Below are 18,381 nucleotides of genomic sequence, written 5' to 3' on the forward strand. Positions count from 1 at the left end.
GCCACTGTTTGATTCCTAATCATGCTATTGTATACAAGTTGATTTCTGGAATGCATTTCATACTTTCGCACTTCATTCATTAATGTATCTAAGTCATTTGGTGTATCGTATTTAAACAACTCATACTTAAGAGCGGGTATCATACCCTCCATTATATTCGTAAGGATCGCTGTTCGATATGTCCTTCCGGTACAAACGACATAACTATCGATAACCTTTTGTACATACTCCATAACATTTTCGTTAGGCTCTTGTAAACAATGAACATAAAGACGTAAAATTTGTTGTTTTCCTAATGGAGTCACAAAACGATCAAACAGAGATTTGCATATAACACTCCAATCATTAGTAAGCAACATTTGTTTACTAAATTCGTTATAGAACATACCTGATGTCCGTCCCAAGGAACTAACAAAAACTGCCTCTTTCGGGTATTGTCCAGTCTGAATTATCCGATACACCGCCAACAGGAACTTAAAAGTAACCATATCGTCCATTCCATCACAATGGGGAATACTATCCACTTGATGTAAGAAGTTCTGATTAGCTGCCATAATTGTAATTTTGTCCATATTAACACTATGAGGAATAAACGCATTTAATTTCCACTTTTCACCAAACCCACGAGTTTCGTCCTTTTTCTCGCCTTCACTCACTAACTTAAATGGATTCGTCGCGCACTGTCCAACAGACTCGGCTCCAACAGCAGGTTTATCACTCCTTCCTTCGTGTCCATGACCTTGCTCAACCAACAACTCGCTCTGCCCAGATAACGACGTAATACACCTGTTATTTCTTTCAGTGTGAACACAAACATTGGAAGCTGATTCCGACTCACTATCACTTTCATTTAAAAACGAAAAAGTACGTAACTCCGAGGACTGTTCAGAAAAAGAGGAAGTTCTATTATTTCTTTCTAGAAATGGATTTGTATCTCTAAACCGACCATGGTCTCCATTATCGAAATGATTTAGACACAATTGAACTGGTACAGTGCTCTGACTTGAATTCATATCACTCCAGTTCGAACCCCGCGCACCTTCCATGGTGAAAAAGAGACTGGTTATCGCTATATAACTACAAAAAGATAAATAACGTTTCTATCTTCTATTACTTATAATGCCTCTCATAATAAATGTCCTCTGAATTACCTTTCACTAAACCACTTATTTGATTTAAATAGTTTCTGAGAAAGAAAAATGTAAGTTTCATTACTTAACTTACACAAAAAATAAGTCTTCCACTTCACACACAACTATACACAGCTCTCTGCTCAACTTCAATTATAATACTGAAGTTGGTGATTTTGTGTTACGCTGTGCTCATGTGACTCTACCGAAGTAAGCATGGACAGTCGCATAGGGTAAGGTGATCCCAGTCGAGAAATCACCCCACGTTTTGTTTGATTAACTTGTGAAACTGAAGAAGAGAGAGAGACAAACAATAGTTCAATAAATTCACCAGAATATTGCAGAGACCATATGACATAAAGCTTTCTTTCACTTGGAAAATTACTTACTTGCCGCGAAATAACAGGAAAAAAAATGATCATTAAGAAATATATCGCTAAGTTCTTCATTCGGGTTAAATGATAAGCTCTTATGAACGAATATATCTTTATAGGAATTAAATAAACAACGAATGTACAAAACTTAACAAATCTTGAACACTGGAGTCTTTATCCACCACAAACATATGCTTCTAATGAGACTTACGCCTTCCATTTAAACGTCCACAGAGTCACAGAAATCCATTAAATTTATTAATAATCCTCCTATTTAGTATTAATACGTAGAACAACCTTATATCAATGTTGTAATCAAATTTCGATTAACAAGAAGAGCGAAATATCACAACTCATTACAAAATCAGCTCAAACTCGTCGTAATAATGTGGATTTCGTTTAGTATCCAATTCTACACTAGATATATTTTACCCTTGCTATCACCAACTTCAGTATGAAGCGGTCTTACACATCTTTCACATACATGATGGTATAGTTCGTCAACCAACCACTTGGCGGCGCTGATTAATCCTTTAACAAAAGAAAACTAACACGCAACTCTAATACTATTCTAGTTATTTTTTTTTTAATTTTATATATATAAAGTTACGATACGTAACAGCCTCCTTGTTGGAACCATAAATTGTCGATGTTTATTTGATCCAAACAGAGCTAAAGAAAAGCAGTGAGCATGGCAGCATAACGAACTCCATTCGTCGTGACAGCCATTCCTTGTTCATCTTCAGAAAAAGTAAGAATTGATTAAGCCTCCACTCCAAATCTCACACCAAACCGTAACTCGCTGAGGGTGCATGTCTTTTTCGTAAATTATTCTTGGGTTCTCTGAGCCCCATATTCGGCAATTGTGCTTGTTCACAAAGCCGTTTAAATGCATGCTAGCTTCATATGAGAAAATTATGCGGTATGTGAAACCATGGCTCTCTCGTTCCTTTTCCAGAATCCATTGCGCAAATTGCCGTCGTTTTCCATGATCCACTGGTTTAAGTTCCTGTGTTAACTGAACTCTGTATGGGTGTAAGTGCAAATCTTCTGATAAGATTCTGTGCACTGTTGCTGGACACATGCGCATTTCTTGAGCACGACGGCATGATTTTCCCGGACTCACAGTAACAGAACCGCACACGGCAACCTTTGCCTCACTTCGGCCACTTACAAGTAAACCTTACATTTGGGTGAATCGAGTTGCTGACTGAGACACATATGAGAAAGTAGTATTAAATGTGGTCAGTTAACAAATGCTGGTTAATGATAAAGCAAAAATAGGATTTATGGTAAAAGTTTTAAACAAAACGCATAACATTGACACCTTATTAATAAAAATTTTACCATAAATCCAATTTTTGCTTTATCATTAACCAGCATTTGTTATCGCATAAACAAGTTGCTAATTTAAGGAAAAATCACCAAAGTGGGATTGAGTCATAATTGAACTTGGGCCTTTCTTCCAGAAAAGTCCTCAATTAGTAAATCAATATGTAGTTCAGAAAAGAGCGCATGACTTGCACAAATGCTCTGCTTAAAGTGAGCACACCTGACAAAGGCAATCGAGTTACACTTCACACATTTGTCGTTAACAATTCCGTCAAAGCAGTAGTCGTAAGGAGCGATCCATTTAATTTTGTGCTGGTTAATGATAAAGCAAAAATGGTTATACCGTTCGATTTATGGTAAAATTTGCTATTGATAAGGTGTCAAGTTATGCATTTTGTTTAAAACTTTTGTCTGATTCAAAATGGCGGATTTGAACATGGCCGCCATCAAGGCAACTCTTACCATAGACCTAATATTTATCCAACTGCTTTTTATTTAATTATTATCGTTAACACAAAATTTACAAGGTGGGGTAAAGGACTAATACATATGCTGCAACAATATTTAATTTCCCTGTAACTTTTTACCAATTGCGCGTAAATCAAAATTAACGTCACCATTGTTCTTCTGATTAAATTTGCGCCTTAAATCATGTAATACATGACCCTATTCTTATTTTAAAAACCTAACCTTAATTCAAAATGGCGGATTTCATGATGGCCGCCGTCAGGTATACCCTTACTATATGACTTCACCCTAGTCCTAAAGTGTACCCATATATTTGTTATTCACCTTTTGTCGTTACAAGAGGTCTTACAGAGCTTTTACCTCGAACTGTATGAAGACTATTCTGTACTTCCATGTGATGTTCTGGTAGCTGTATCTCCTAAACCCCTGGAGCTTCGCACATACAACTTCACTGAAATACTGACCACATTTAATACTACTTTCTCATATGTGTCTCAGTCAGCAACTCGATTCACCCAAACGTAAGGTTTACTTGTTAGAGGGCGTCCAGGGCTTTTGATGTCTACTGTTGATCGGTTCGTTCAAATGTCTTGATCAACTTAAGAACAGTAGATTCATATGGTGCATTGTTATGTCCAAGAATCGTACGGAGTTTCAGAACGGTTTCCGTGAAATTTTCACCATTCTTTTAACAATCAACACTCGGTGTTCCGTACTGTATCTTTTCATGACGATACTCCACAAATACTAGCCTGCAAACAAAACCACGGTATCAAAACAAGCCTCAATGATCACTGATAACAAAACATGCAAAAACAATGTTGTCAACAACAAAAAGGAAAAATGTTAAGCCTCAATGATCACTGATAACAAAACATGCAAAAACAATGTTGTCAACAACAAAAAGGAAAAATGTTCTTTTTGAAACACTCTTTCCTAGTAGTAGTAGTAGTAGCATATATTTCTAAGACTGGCACTAAAGTGACAAGTTACAACAATCATCTGATTTACAGAAGTTATTGAAAATTAACTTGGTGATAATCCCAGGTGTGCGAGTTAATTTGCTGCTGTGTTTGTTATGTTACCTAAATATGCTTAATACTATTAAGATTTTCTTTTAATTTTCTTTTTTAAGTATGAACTATTCTGGTTTCAATAATGGGGTGTAAGGGGAGCTCCCAAGTGAGTACCCAAATGCCAACCTTACTTCCTAGTAGTGCACCCTGGTAACTGCATTTTCAATGCAGACTAACGAGGCTCTGGCGCCTGGTGACACCAGGATAAACATGTCATAATGGAAATGTGAAATGGGGCTCACTGTTATGCTGACGACCCCGTTAACCTCAATTTTTAAAAAAAAGAAAGAAAAATCCGTACTGATCGTTTGAATCACCACCAGAGAGATTCAGATGCTTATCACTAAAAGCTCATGGTCTTCGTAGTCCTCCTGTCCACAAGTTGAATATCTACCGTCCAGTCAATCAACTTTTGGACTCATCCTTTTGCTTTATTACAGTCTTCATGCGTAGAATTGTTCCTGTGAAAGTTATTACTGAATCTCACAAGCTCCGTGTAAAAGCGAGGTACTACTCCATAAATTAATGCTTCGAAAATATTACTACCTATCTTTCTTAACAATATCACTTTGACGAATTTTGGCCACTGAGAAGGAGCCATAACCATTGAACGTTATATTTTTTTTGATAACTCTGCTTGCTATAACTTCAATTTCCTCTACCCTTTAAGTTGTTGACCCGTCAAATCTTGGTTAATTGTATCGTACGAAGTGGATGGCTTAAACGAAAATGACAGAAGCCGCTGGTCTACCCAACGATTTGCTAAGTGCCTGAAATAGCGAGTAACTACTTTCTGTCAGCCATTTGTCCACCACATGGATATTGACTCTACCACCATTCTGGCAAGAATGTCATCTTCAAGATTTTCTTTATAGTCTGCACTTCCATTTCCGCACTACTATTACTCTCTGTCGAATATAGCTTAGCGAACACCTGTGAAATTGAAATTTCTATGAGCGTTTTGACTACAGACAAAACTAAGAACAGGAAGAGCGTTGCAATTAAAGATCAATCATGTAACCGGGAGCAGCATTTTGCTCCCCTGTAGATTTATTTGCCGGCAAATATGGTAGATAGTCAGCTACTGTTACCCCCTGCTGTATACTACTTCAAAATCGTATTGTGATAACAAGAACAACTACCACTATAAGTGTTGCTATGTCAAGTGTTGCTTTCACCACAAATATCAAATTAACCGGTTGTGAATCTGTTTTTATTTTGAAGGTTCTACCAAACAAAAGCTTGTGAAAGTTGTGCACCATAGATCCACCGTAGCATCAAACATTTTTTCTACAATCTTGTGAAGATTTGCCTTTGTGTACACATCAGACCTAAATGCTTCTCCGTTCCAGACTACACCATCCAATAAAACTTCGAAAATATTACTACCTATCATTCTTAACAATATCCCTCATCTAACAATATCATTCTTAACAATATAGTTTGGACTCCCCTTTTTCACGTTTTCATCACTGTCTGGTGAATAAGTCGGAGCGTGTACATATGTCATTCTTTTACAATACTTTCTGAGTCCCAAAGTATGAAAAGGTAGAGCGTTGTAGAATACTGTAATCTGGGAAATCCCATTCGTTGAAATACTTGTTCTAAACAACTACTTATATTTCCGCTTTCGATCACGATGATTTGGTGTGTTATCAAAGAAAACACCGATAACAGCGCATCAATACCCAAAACCGAGTAGAATTTCTTGTTCGTGGAGCCTATACCTATTCTTTTGCTCACCCAGGCTTTCGAAAGAGCATCCTGACGTGAATAATTTAATGAAAAATATTTTCCATGCTCTTCTGTCTGTCTTAGGTTGCCAATAACTTGACAATATTTTCAGTTTTCATTCTTTACCATTTCAGGCTCACGAACTTTTCTGAATAAATGATTTTATTGCCGCTTGTACACCGTTGTGTTGCTTCACAATTTCAAACATCGTAAGATTTGCTTATTTTCCAAAACGTACTGATGGTAAACTACACATAACTGGTACATTTTCAGAAAATACATTAATTTGTTTGTCATTTAGAAGCTTATTTAAGTAACATAACGAACGTGTAAGAAGAGAGATGTGATGATGAAAAATTTTATGTATTATTTCCAAAACCTAATTTACATTATGATATGCTGTTTCAGCTTTCAATAAATTTGAAGCGAAAGCTTTCACTGCCAAACACCCTAGCATCTTTCTGTAGTATTTCAGTTAAGAAATCATCTGTGTCATCTTAAACAATCGGCGAGATACTCTGCTAGATTTGACACTACAACCTTACTCTCGTTGTTTAACAGATTGAACTGGTTTCTTTTAGTTTGCTGCATTTTTGTTTTCTAAAAAATGTTGAAACTTGTATCCATGTATAGTTAGATTTTGAGTTGGTCTATATGGCAGACACTCTGTCACAATTCATGCAGAATGCTAACATACGTCATGACTTTGTATGATATTTTGTAATTTTCCGTAAACTCAGAAGTAGCTGTAATCTAGTCCATTAGCAGACCCTATTCCTGCACTTACATAGAATTTAGTAATTAAGGTGGTGGCAGGAATGTGAAGTGTTAACTTAGCAATCCATGTTGTCACAATTTCTCTGTTAGGAACTTCGTCGTTAAACAATTTTCTGTTTCACTTCACATTCAAACCTCATCTTCTTGTTAAAGTTAATCAAAGTTCTAATACTTCGATGTAGTAACTGCAAAAGTTAGCTTAAGCCTTTGGTATATTTCGGATTTCTTCTCACGTACTTGAGATTTCTTCGAAAGTCTTCATTAATATTGTTGCAAACACTTGGCAATAAATATATTTCACTATGCTAGACAGAATAACCCTTTCTACTTTACTCATATGTCTGGACGTTGGGATGTGGCGCCCCCAACGCCCAGTTCTCAAGAACTGCAGTCAGCCAATGGTCCTCCATTTTGGGAGTTTTGCAGGGCCGATCACCCGGCATATAAAACATGCGATCGGGCATAGTGATAAAATAAGCCTCGGATGTGGACTGCTCTCCTTGGACAACAACCTTGCTATGAACTTTTCTATGATAATGGATTTTGGATGACTGACGTTCGGGCCCGGAGTCTGGTGACTGAGGACGGAAACTGGTAGCGCGCAGCCGTACTGGAAGGAGTGATGCCCTGGAAGGGAAAGCTGAGTGCGCCTTGTGGTTTTCCATAGAAAGCCTGATACCTCCACTTAGTCGGTGGGACGGCGGTCTCTTCGTGAGTACTCATCAGTCAGGAGTAGAAGTGGCCCTGTCTCATTGCAATTGTTTCTTCTCTTGCTTTGAGCCATGACTCAGCTTGTTGACTTTGGCAAACCAGCAATACTGGTCGCTTCGTAGGCCCCTAGAACTATGACGAGGAAGTGAAGGGAATTAGTGGTTTTTCATACTATGATTACGCATCACAAACCTCAAGTAAGCAAGTAGAGGAACAGATCGTGGAGTTTACTCCCCGGTATCTCATTATTAAAGATAATCGTAATGACACATTACGAAGCTTAGGTAAGTCGTCACCTTTCGTGATACATAAACAGCTCATTCATATAGCTGCGGGTAGATTTCTCTCTGACCACATTTAAAAAGAAAAAAACTACGGAATGGTACACTGTTAATACATACCGCAACCGGCAAACAATGAAAACTGTTATTGAAATTTACGTCGTTGGGATCTATTCCTGTCTTAGTTGAAGCTCATTGCCAACTGAATACTATTAGAAGAGTAATTACTTGCTTCGATCTCCATAATGTCAGCGAAGAGAAGCTAAAAGGAGGGCTCCACGACCAGCGTGTTACTGTATTGACGTTAAACGCAGGTGAAACATGGTACTCCCTGTACCCGTATCCTTTCTGTGACAACTGCAAAGAATCCCATCCCGTTTGGTCTCGAGATTGTCCATTGTTTACACTTGAGAAGGGCATTCGTGAATTAATTGTTACGGAGAAAATTTCTGCTGCTGACGCCCGTAGATGTCTGAAGCCTAATCATTCATTTAGAGTTAGCTTTTCTTCAGTAGTTACTGCCGGCATATCCAAGAGCACCCAGACAACTGAAGTCTCTACTCAAACTACTTCTGCTACTCTCTCTACTTGCTCTCAGTCTACCCAGACTGTTGATGCAGGTACCCAAACTAGTTTTCAACCGCCATCTACACCTGCTTCAGATGTAGCTGGCACATCGTTATCGACTGCTACTATAGACTATCGGAAAATTAAGACTCCTCCTGCTTCTCAACATCAATCCATTGGTGCTCCTGGTTCTTTAAGGGAGACCTTCCTCAGAATAACTACCGTCTCTAGTTCTCAACAAGCCCGCAACCAGCCACAGAGGTTTGGGGAGCCATGAATAAGTTAGGGGCGGTAAGTCATTAAAAATTATGTTAGAAATATCTTAATTGTGTCTTTTTGAATTAATGACGGCATTTCGTGTCTGGGGGGGCACGAAAACTTTAGGGGGCCAGGCTCCCTAGCACCCCTCTAGTTGCGGGCCTGGTTCTCAACCTGCGCCTGCCTCAACGGATTCACCTCGTAAAGGCAAGAAGAAATTGCAATGAACTAAATCTGCCAGTTCTCCTACTAGTAAGAAGTCCAAATCTTCTTCTAGTCCACTTGGCAGTCCACATCATAGCGATTCCTCTCTCTCGAATGATATGGCGGTGGATGATCCTGATCCTTTTATTGTCGTTGAGGACAAGAAAAAATCAAAACAGCGTATTACTCCACCTTAACACCTCTTTTTGATAATGGCCCTTTTTCAATGGAATTTGAATGGTTTTTCCAGCCATCCAGAATAATTTACGCAGTTGCTTCACACCATTCAACCTGTAATTTTTTTTTCCTTCAGGAAACACATTTTATTCCAACTCACTTTGCTGTCGTGTCGGGTTATACTATCTATAGACGCGATCAAGTTTCTGATGGCCATGCTGCAGGAGGAGTGGCTATTGGTGTCGTGAACAGCTTATATTCCTCACTCCTGCAACTTCAAAGTACTTTGCAAGTTGTTGCTGTTCTAGTCTTCCTCAAACAACCGATTGCCTTTTGCAGTATTTACATTATTCGTTATGATCACTTTACAATGCATGATTTAGCACAACTTTATCGTCAGTAACCATGCCCTGTCGTTCTTGATGGTGTTGTTAACGCTTACATTAGATTGTGTGGTTCCCCTCAAACCGAGGATTGGGGTAGTGAAGTCACTGCCTTCCTTCATATTCGATCTGGTCTTACTTAATGATTGCAGTCCCACGCATTTTGCAACTGCCACGGGTACCTTTTCGCACCTGGACCTTTCCATTTGCATCCCCCAGTTAGGTGTTCCTCTTACATGGGGTGTTTATCCCCTTTGTGTGGTAGTGACCATTTTCCCACCATTATTTATGGCTTCCCTAGTGTTCGTAACGTTCGTTCATCCAGTTGCAAGTTACGTTGGGCAGACTGGGATCATTTCTCTTACCTTTCTACCTTTAATGATGATCCTAATCTTTCTCTTGACGAGCGTACTGCACTATTTCTGCAAAGTATTCTCGCAGCTGCTGATTCTTCTATCCTCTGTTCCCGAGGGTCAGGTTCTCGCAGAGTTCCTTGGTGGTCCCCTGAAATCTGTTATGCTCTCCTTGCTCGACGTCGCGCACTTCACCGCTTTGCACGTTTTCCAACAACAGATAATTTGGCGCATTATCGTCAGCTTCGTGCTCGTGTCTGCTACTTGATTAAACAAGCAAAACGTCGGTATTGGCGAGACTCTATTTCTACATTAACCACGTCTAGTTCAATGACTGCTGTTTGGTCGAAAATCCACCGTTTTGCAGGGTTCTGATGAACCGCACTCTATCCCAGCTCTTCACGTAGATGATGTCTTGGTCACTGATCAAGAGCAAACAGCGAACGAATTAGGTAGTTATTTTGCCTCCATCTCTTATCTCTACCCACTATTATGTGGACTTCAATCGCTATAAATAACACGTTGACCGTACACGTTTATCATTTTGCACTAGGCACGTGGAACCATATAATTTACCTTTTACTGCTGCACAACTCGACTATGTGCTATCCACCACCAAGGATACTGTCCCAGGTCCTGATAATATTCATTATGCTATGTTACGACATCTAACCCCTCATGGGAAGGCTTCTTCACTGACTCTATTTAATCATATCTGGCTTCCTGGTCACTTTCCGGTAGTTTGGGGAGAAGCGTATATCCTTTCTTTTTTTAAAAATCAGGTAAGATTTCAACTTGCAGTTCTAGCTATTGGCCTATTGCTCTTACCATCTCGAAGGTTTTTGAAAAGCTGGTAAATCTTCGGTTGGTGTGGTTCTTGGATCGGAATTCCTTCCTTTCGAACTTAAAACCATCTTCTGCTCTATGAAACCTTTCGCTCTCATTTGTGAAAAAAAAATAAAAAATAAAGAGAAAAAAGAGAAATAAAAGATAAAGTAAAGAAAGACAACCAAGTAGCTTACGGCTCTTCTTTAATAGTTATCTAGAAATATACTAAGTCAACGATTTGGATTTATATAAAGAACAAATATACAAACAAACAAATAATGACGGATGGCCCTAGCGAGGATTCCCACGTAGGTCCTTCAGTATATCATAATAATAATAATAATAATAATAATTATTATTATTATTATTATTATTATTATTATTATTATTATTATTATTATTATAAATTTTAAACATTAAAACATTGAGAAGTTATAAATGTGTAATAACTATTAACGCAATTAGCCATGTGCTGTATGCAGGTCTGACGACAGGAAAGGAAACGTCGCTATATGTTTAAATATATTGCATCTTTCAACGTGATATTAATCAGAAGAATTATCAGAACGTTTCCGAAAAGTTAACCTGAATACGGTCGGCTTCTGGAACTGGGTGATATAAGGATCAACGTACCATATTGACAACGCCAGACCCACATATATTTAACGACCCGTCAGAAATTGAGAGAACTTGGTTGGGAAATTTTAATGCATCTACCGTATAACACGGACCTACCGCCGTCAGACTATCGTTTTGGTTTCAACCAAACTCCCTGAATGGTGTTAAGTTAGTTTCAAAAGAGGCCTGAGAAAACCACGTATCACTTATTTTTTTTAACCAGAAAACACAGAAGGTCTACAGTGACGGGATTATGGTAATGGCGGGGAAATGGCAGAAAATCTTCAAACAAAATGGTGCATATGTGGTTTCATAATGTTATTTTCAAATCACAATAAATCTATTCTCAATATTGACCTTAAAAACTCAATACTTTCTAGATAACCTGTGGTATAACGTCATTGTGGCTTATTTGAGACTTACAGTCGAACCAGAAAAATAAATAACAAAACATTTTCAAAGTAAACAACAAGTTAGTTTATTCTCCCCTCGACATTCGCACATCAATATAGAATGATTCAATTGGAAAAAATATTTTGTAACAATAGATTGTACAACAACGAAATTTGTATTTCAGTTCACAACTTTAAGAAAAACATTATGAGTGATTATGAGTGTTACCAATGCATCATATGCTTCGAAATGCAGTTCTTTTTTCAATTTATATTATTTAAAAATAGATATAACACTGCAAAATTTGTAAAAGTTTTTGAAATTTGAATTTTGTTTGATCACAATACAGTTACACAACGACAGTCTTATAAAAATTGTGTCTTGGCACTGCACTGACTACACTCGTATAGAATAATCCTTGTTAAGTTTCGATGAACAAAGAAACTTTCCGGCTAAATGGTATTTGTCAATATCACATTCTGCCTCACTTAATTCAGGAGCTTCAGCAAAACGTATAAAAGGATCAGCTTTAGATGGAAAAATAAAAGTTGTTTCTTTCGCCTGTGATTGTATGGGTCGTCGATTGGGAAAAGACATCCTGAAACAAATACACATAATCACCATTAGATTCATTAAATGAAGTGTACAACCACATCAAAAGAACATGGGCGTATCTGGCGGGGGGACGGGGGGGACGCGTCCCCCCCCAATATTTTGAAGTGACATAATCTAAAATTCCGCTGAGACACTAGCAGTTAGATCATTTCCTTTGATGTCCCCCCCCCCAAATTTTACATGCCAGAGACGCCAATGCAAAAGAATATATCCATCCTATAAATATTATTTTCTTAATTAATAACATGGAATGAAAAAAAAATAAATTAAAAGGAGTTGTCTTTCACCAAGGGACTACACAATTTTCTGAACGTTATCCAAATATCTCATTTAGGCGGATGATTAGTTTCAAAGAATATATTAACCAAACACACATATTTGGAATGGATATAATCTTTTGCTGGCAAGTGTACATACTTGCCTAAAATCTATTAAAAACACGTGAATGTTATTCTTAAAGACAAATTGTCACTGGAACTATGCAATAACAAGTACTCTTGAGCTGTGCATTGAATGATTACAAAAGGAACTTGTACTATTAATTCTTATGACATCTATAAGTATCTTTTATGAATTGCATATGTCAAAAGTCTATCGATTCTCACGAAAATATTACAATGCAATTAACTAGAATCGAGACATGAAAGTTAAATATTGAGGAATCTTGAATGACGGTGGAATGATGATAAATGCTAGTTGCGCTGGTTTATTCAACGCCTACTATTGTTACTCTCTCTCCAGTCTCCTTAATTATAAAAAATTGTTTTAAAGAAATTAGAAAGATAAACGTTCAGAACATCTTACATTATTATCTGCTGAGAAATACAACAAATATCATAACGTTACCATATTTCTCAGTTTAAAAAAAAAAAAAAACATGTTCATTATATTTGTAATTTTTCCTGTGCTCTATGTCTCTATATTCTCCAAAGTCAGTACTGAATATGATTTATGGTTATAAATAAGTGGAAAACGGCAGAATTTTATTGCTAGTAGCTTAATCAGTATGTACAGTAAAACATCTTTAAAAACTCTTATACTGTAGGCTTCAAGTCTAAGTAATTCTCCTAAAATAAACAGGGTGTCCCAAAAATAATGGTAAAAAATGAGACCACAGATTCCTGGCACCACAACAATAAAAAAGTTTATATGACCTTTAGTCCGGAAGTGGACATGGGCGGACCCAGATAGGTTTGAATGTGGGGGAAAAGAAACTTCGCACTTAGGGAAAGGAACTTGCCGACTTACAAAATCGCATTGAGGATGCGTGTGAACAGTTACGGAACACACTAGGAGTGATGGAATGCATTCCAAATTCACGATTAGCATGTTGAATAGACCTGGGAGGACAGCACTTTAATCATCTTCTGTAGGTACGTTTATTGTTAGCACGTATGACCTAGTAGTTTGTAGTGCTACTCTGTGTAAGATACTGCGTTACAAATACAGTACGTCGTTCTGTATTCTGCCTGTTATTTCATTACATTACACGACTAATTATACTTGTTCTTATTTCTACCCTCTATCTGCAAGTTTCTATCTGGTATAACACTTTCCATTGCCTTCTGATACTATCAACCATCCTAAGTGGTGTTTGCTTTATCTTCCTTTGTACATGTGCGTGCAATCGTGCCATAGATAACGACTTTTTTCTGTATCGTTTCCACCTTTACTGCACCGTTTCAATACCCTTGACGCAGACATTCGGTGAATCCCTAAACGACGTACGGAGAATCTCTGGTGCAGTTACGCAACATGCGTTTAACATGTCAAGTCAAGATGATCTTTATGTATTTATGAAACCCCTTCCTAGCTCCTATCATTATTCCGCTGGTAGGTGTGAAGTTCCTTTCCTCCACATTCGAAGCTGTTTAACTCCGCCCTTGTCCACTTCCGGACTATAGATCATATAATTTTTTTCTTGTTTTGGTGCCAGGAATCTGTGGTTTCATTTTTTACCATTACTTTTGGGACACCCTGAATATATATAAGGGTACACATTATTTTTACATCAACAGCTTTTCGGAAATGGAAACAAAAAGTAATTAAGAAATATATGAAACAATGAGAGGTAAAGGAAACAAATTGAGTAAATACTTCACTGTGTATGGGGCGGATGTTGTACTGTTAGGACCTTAAAAATTGGCCCTTTATTTCGACTGACAGGATAGTAGTATGTGTCCAAGAGTGTTTCATAAATAACTAATCTCACGCAGTCCTACGGTATTCCAAAATATATAAAATAGTCATATAAGCTACTAGATATGAATACTCCTTTCAAGAACCAGATAACTCGAGTAGCACATAGAGAACAAGAGAAACAAGGAAATACATCTAGAAGACATTTTCTTCCTAAAGAAACAAAGTTATATCAATATGCTGAAAACAGCAATAGCATAAAGAAAGAAAGCCATTAGTGACACCCTTATAAGCTGCAACTTCACCAATACCTAATAAAATGTGATCCAGATCGCCGTCTGGAAAATGCTCAATGGGCCACAAAGCGGCTACGACTGAACCTAACATTAGCCTCTGATGTATTATTAACTGATGAGGCAAACTTTTACGTGTCGTTCGAAGCTAACAAACACAACGTGCGGTATTAGTCGGATAGTAATTCACATTGGTTTGACGCATCCGCATGTCTTCCCTGCAAAGTAACAGTGTGGAGTGGCGTATTGGGGATTCGGCTTGTAGGTCCATTCTTTACGGACGTGGGACCCTTTTGGTAATGGATTATCGATGCATATTAGAAGACGGTGCCTTGCCATCACTGCTGCCAGAAGATGGGTCATTTTCTAAGTTTTCCAGGTACGATGGCGACCTACCTCTTTACGGTACATGTGTCCATGAGTAAATCAAGAATCAGTTTCCTAATGCGTGCATTAGTCGGCGAGGTGCTGTGGAAAAGCGTCCTCGTTCCCCTGATCTGGCGTTACTGGACTACTACCTGTAGGGCAATATGAAATCGGTTGTGAATACAGTGAAAATTACGGATATTCAGCATCTCAAAGAACGAATTGTGGACGCATGCACCAGTATTACAGGCGATACTTTGTGCAAGGTTTTGCGTGACTAGGAACTCAGAATGCATCTGACAATCAACTGTAACGGGCAACACATTGAACACGTTCCAAAACATTACGTGGTTCTTGTCGTATGAATAACCTCTTTTGTTGCGGACACAACAAAAAACAATCATAACATCGTAATTGTTATCGCTAGAGCAAAAGTAACAGTGGCATTCAATTCCTACAAAACATTGCTATCAAAATTATATATTCCATGTTATGGTTTATATTTAAGACAATTGCTTAAAATTAAAGATGGTGGACATCATTGTGAAGTATCCTCAGACATTTAGGTGTAACAATAAGCAATAGGCTTACATGGGATGCACATATTACCGAGCTAAACAGCAAATTAAGCCGTATCTGTTTTGTCATTTTATAGACTACGTGGTTCAGTGTCAAAAGAAACTTTGAAATAGGAGGCTCCCCAGAAAATTATTCCATAATTTAACAAGGATTGAAACTTACCATAGTACAATAACAGCAGTGTTACTACTTTTCGTCTACAGAAAAAGGTAATAAGATCTATTTTTAACCTATCACCAAGGTCCTCATGCAAAAGGGTCTTTCAGTCAAATAAAATTTTAACTGTGCCTTGTTTGTACATATACAAAAGTATCATATATGTAAAGAGAAACGAAAGTAGTTTTCTTCATGTTGACGATGTGCATTCATACAACACACGACAAAAGAATAACATATTCACAGCATACCAAAACTATGCGTGCACCAAAAGAAGTGTTCTTCCTATGTCCGCTAAGTTGTTTAATAAGCTCCCAAGTTATTTAAAGGACATCAAAATCATACGGAATTTCAAAAATGAATTATTTAATTTTTTGTGCAACAAAATGTATTATGATATTAATGAATACTTGGGTGATAGTTTGTAAAATAATGTGATAACAATTATATTGAAATGTCTTAATATTTGACAAGTTCTATGTACTGGTCTCTGACCAATAATGTACGACACGGATGAATAAAAGAATGAATGAAAAAGAATGAGTGAATTTTCTCCCATTCCTATTTCCCACCGAAATTGTTACTTTCGTTATGTATGTTTAGTTATGTAGAATATGTTCAAAAAACAAGTTTATCTCTGTATATTAAATAATAATAGTAATAATAGCTGTAGTAGTAGGAGGAGGAGGAAGCATAGTAGTTGTTATTGTAGCAGTAAGAGTATAAAATTAATTCCATTGAAAGAACTTTAATTTTTGTTGACATCAACTATGATAATTCGCAGAGACGAGACGTGTCTCAAGAACGAGATAAAATTCTATACGAGACGCAGTTTGTGGGTCACAAGATCAGACAAGACATGGTTTGTGGGATCCAAGACAAATGTCTGAGACAAGAGACGGCTCATGAAATTTTTCGCCTTGTCTCAAATGTATCAAAATTTACTTTTAATTCTTTTAAAATTATTTCGGAATTATTTAGTGAGAAGCTATCTAATTCGAAATCAATACCAGCATTTATTACTTAAAAAAAAGATTGAGAATGCCTAAACTTTAACGCCTTGAAATCGAGATTTATCAACTATTATGTAAAAATAGTGATTTGAGATATATGAGGCAGACACGGTGGCTCAGTGAGATTTAGTTATCTGATGTTGAACGGAGCGGACGTGTGGAAGTACAGCTCCGACTACCAGTGTTACAAAGTTTGTTTACGAAAGTGTCTTAGCGTTTCTACACTTATTGTGCTCTCAAGTTCTGTGGTTAAATTTGGACAGTATTGTGATCAAGTTTCGACAAGAGCTATGCAGAATCATCGAAGAAATTAAGTCAAATTTGTATTTGACAAAACCTCGGGCAGTAAACGACCTTCGCCATCCGATTTATATTCCTGGTTATCTACACATTTTGAGAATATATTCCAGGATACTCAGGCCTTATAATTACACAATGAGGACTACAGCATGTACATTCAATTCAAAAATAGTGCATACCTACCATACGACTTCCCCCTAAGCCTTACATGTATCTATATGGTTGTTCTTTCATTAACACTCCGTTTACAAAGGGTAGTAAGGGACTTCTGCAGTAATCTCTATTAACCACATCACAACTCTTAAAAATTATAGAAAATTAGAAAACATGCACCATGGCATAAATTTCTGTCAACACAAATAATGAATACATGTCCTCTATCAGAAAAAAAAAGTCATGGAAATCGGAGCCGTACAATTGGATGATGTCCCTTGTGAGCAGTGTTAGGCACATAGCCCACACGTTTACGTTAAACTGAATTTTTCAAGAAGATTGTCCAACCGTACATCAGTTCAGCTCAAAGGGCGCTCCATGTTCAACGGAATTACTGCCCTTGCAACTATTTGATATATTCGTCGATATTACAATTTTAAAAGACTCCCTGCTGGCTTGTTAGCTTGCAATTTTTGCAAAGCCTTTAACACTGTGTCACACGTCTATTTATATAGGGTCTTGGAAGGTACCAATTTTCTGCCCAAATTATATCGATAATACGTAGCTTATGCACAGGAGCAACTTCACGATTACAAATAAATGATCATCTTCCACCTTTTGAGAGTCTACGGGGAGTTCGTCAAAGATATTTGCTTTCAAGTCTTTTGTTTCGTCTTGCTCTCGATTCTTTACTCCATCGATTACTGACGCCTTGTGAGACCAACACTCATCTCTTTCGCCAATTGATTGCCTTTATAGGTGATCTGACCATTTCTTGCTTGAGTCCTCTATAAATTTGCATATGTGTCCTATCAAGTGGAATTGTACTCTCGTGCAAATGGTTTTAACGTCAATATGCGGAAAACAACTATTCTTTCTGTAAATAATTTGCATACTTTGTTACCAGCCTTTCATTACTGAACCGACCCTTTCCTACGATCACGTTTGGAGTTCACTCTTGCGAACTTTGCGCATGTACCTGGCAGATAATTGCCTACGATCTCTTACGCTTCTTTAAAAGAAATGCACTACTTAAATGTGTATGTCAATTCTAAGTTATGGTTCACTTCCCGGATTTTTCTACTGCCAGAAAAATGTGCTTG

The 18,381-nt window shown here is 37.5% G+C and overlaps 1 protein-coding gene across 1 annotated transcript in view; it reads right to left on the minus strand.

Annotated features, from left to right (window-relative positions):
- Window positions 1–11,724: 11,724 nt before the first annotated feature.
- Window positions 11,725–18,381, minus strand: part of LOC145687543 (cell adhesion molecule Dscam2-like) — a 1,184,503-nt gene continuing 1,177,846 nt past the window's right edge. The window contains exon 30 of the mRNA XM_081761007.1: window positions 11,725–12,262. Coding sequence (XP_081617133.1) covers window positions 12,061–12,262 — 202 coding nt within the window. The 3' untranslated portion in view covers window positions 11,725–12,060. The remainder of the gene's footprint in view (window positions 12,263–18,381) is intronic.

The sequence above is a fragment of the Thermobia domestica genome, chromosome 6 (genome assembly GCF_964235325.1).
Source record: "Thermobia domestica chromosome 6, izTheDome1.hap1.1, whole genome shotgun sequence".
Lineage (NCBI taxonomy): Eukaryota > Metazoa > Arthropoda > Insecta > Zygentoma > Lepismatidae > Thermobia > Thermobia domestica.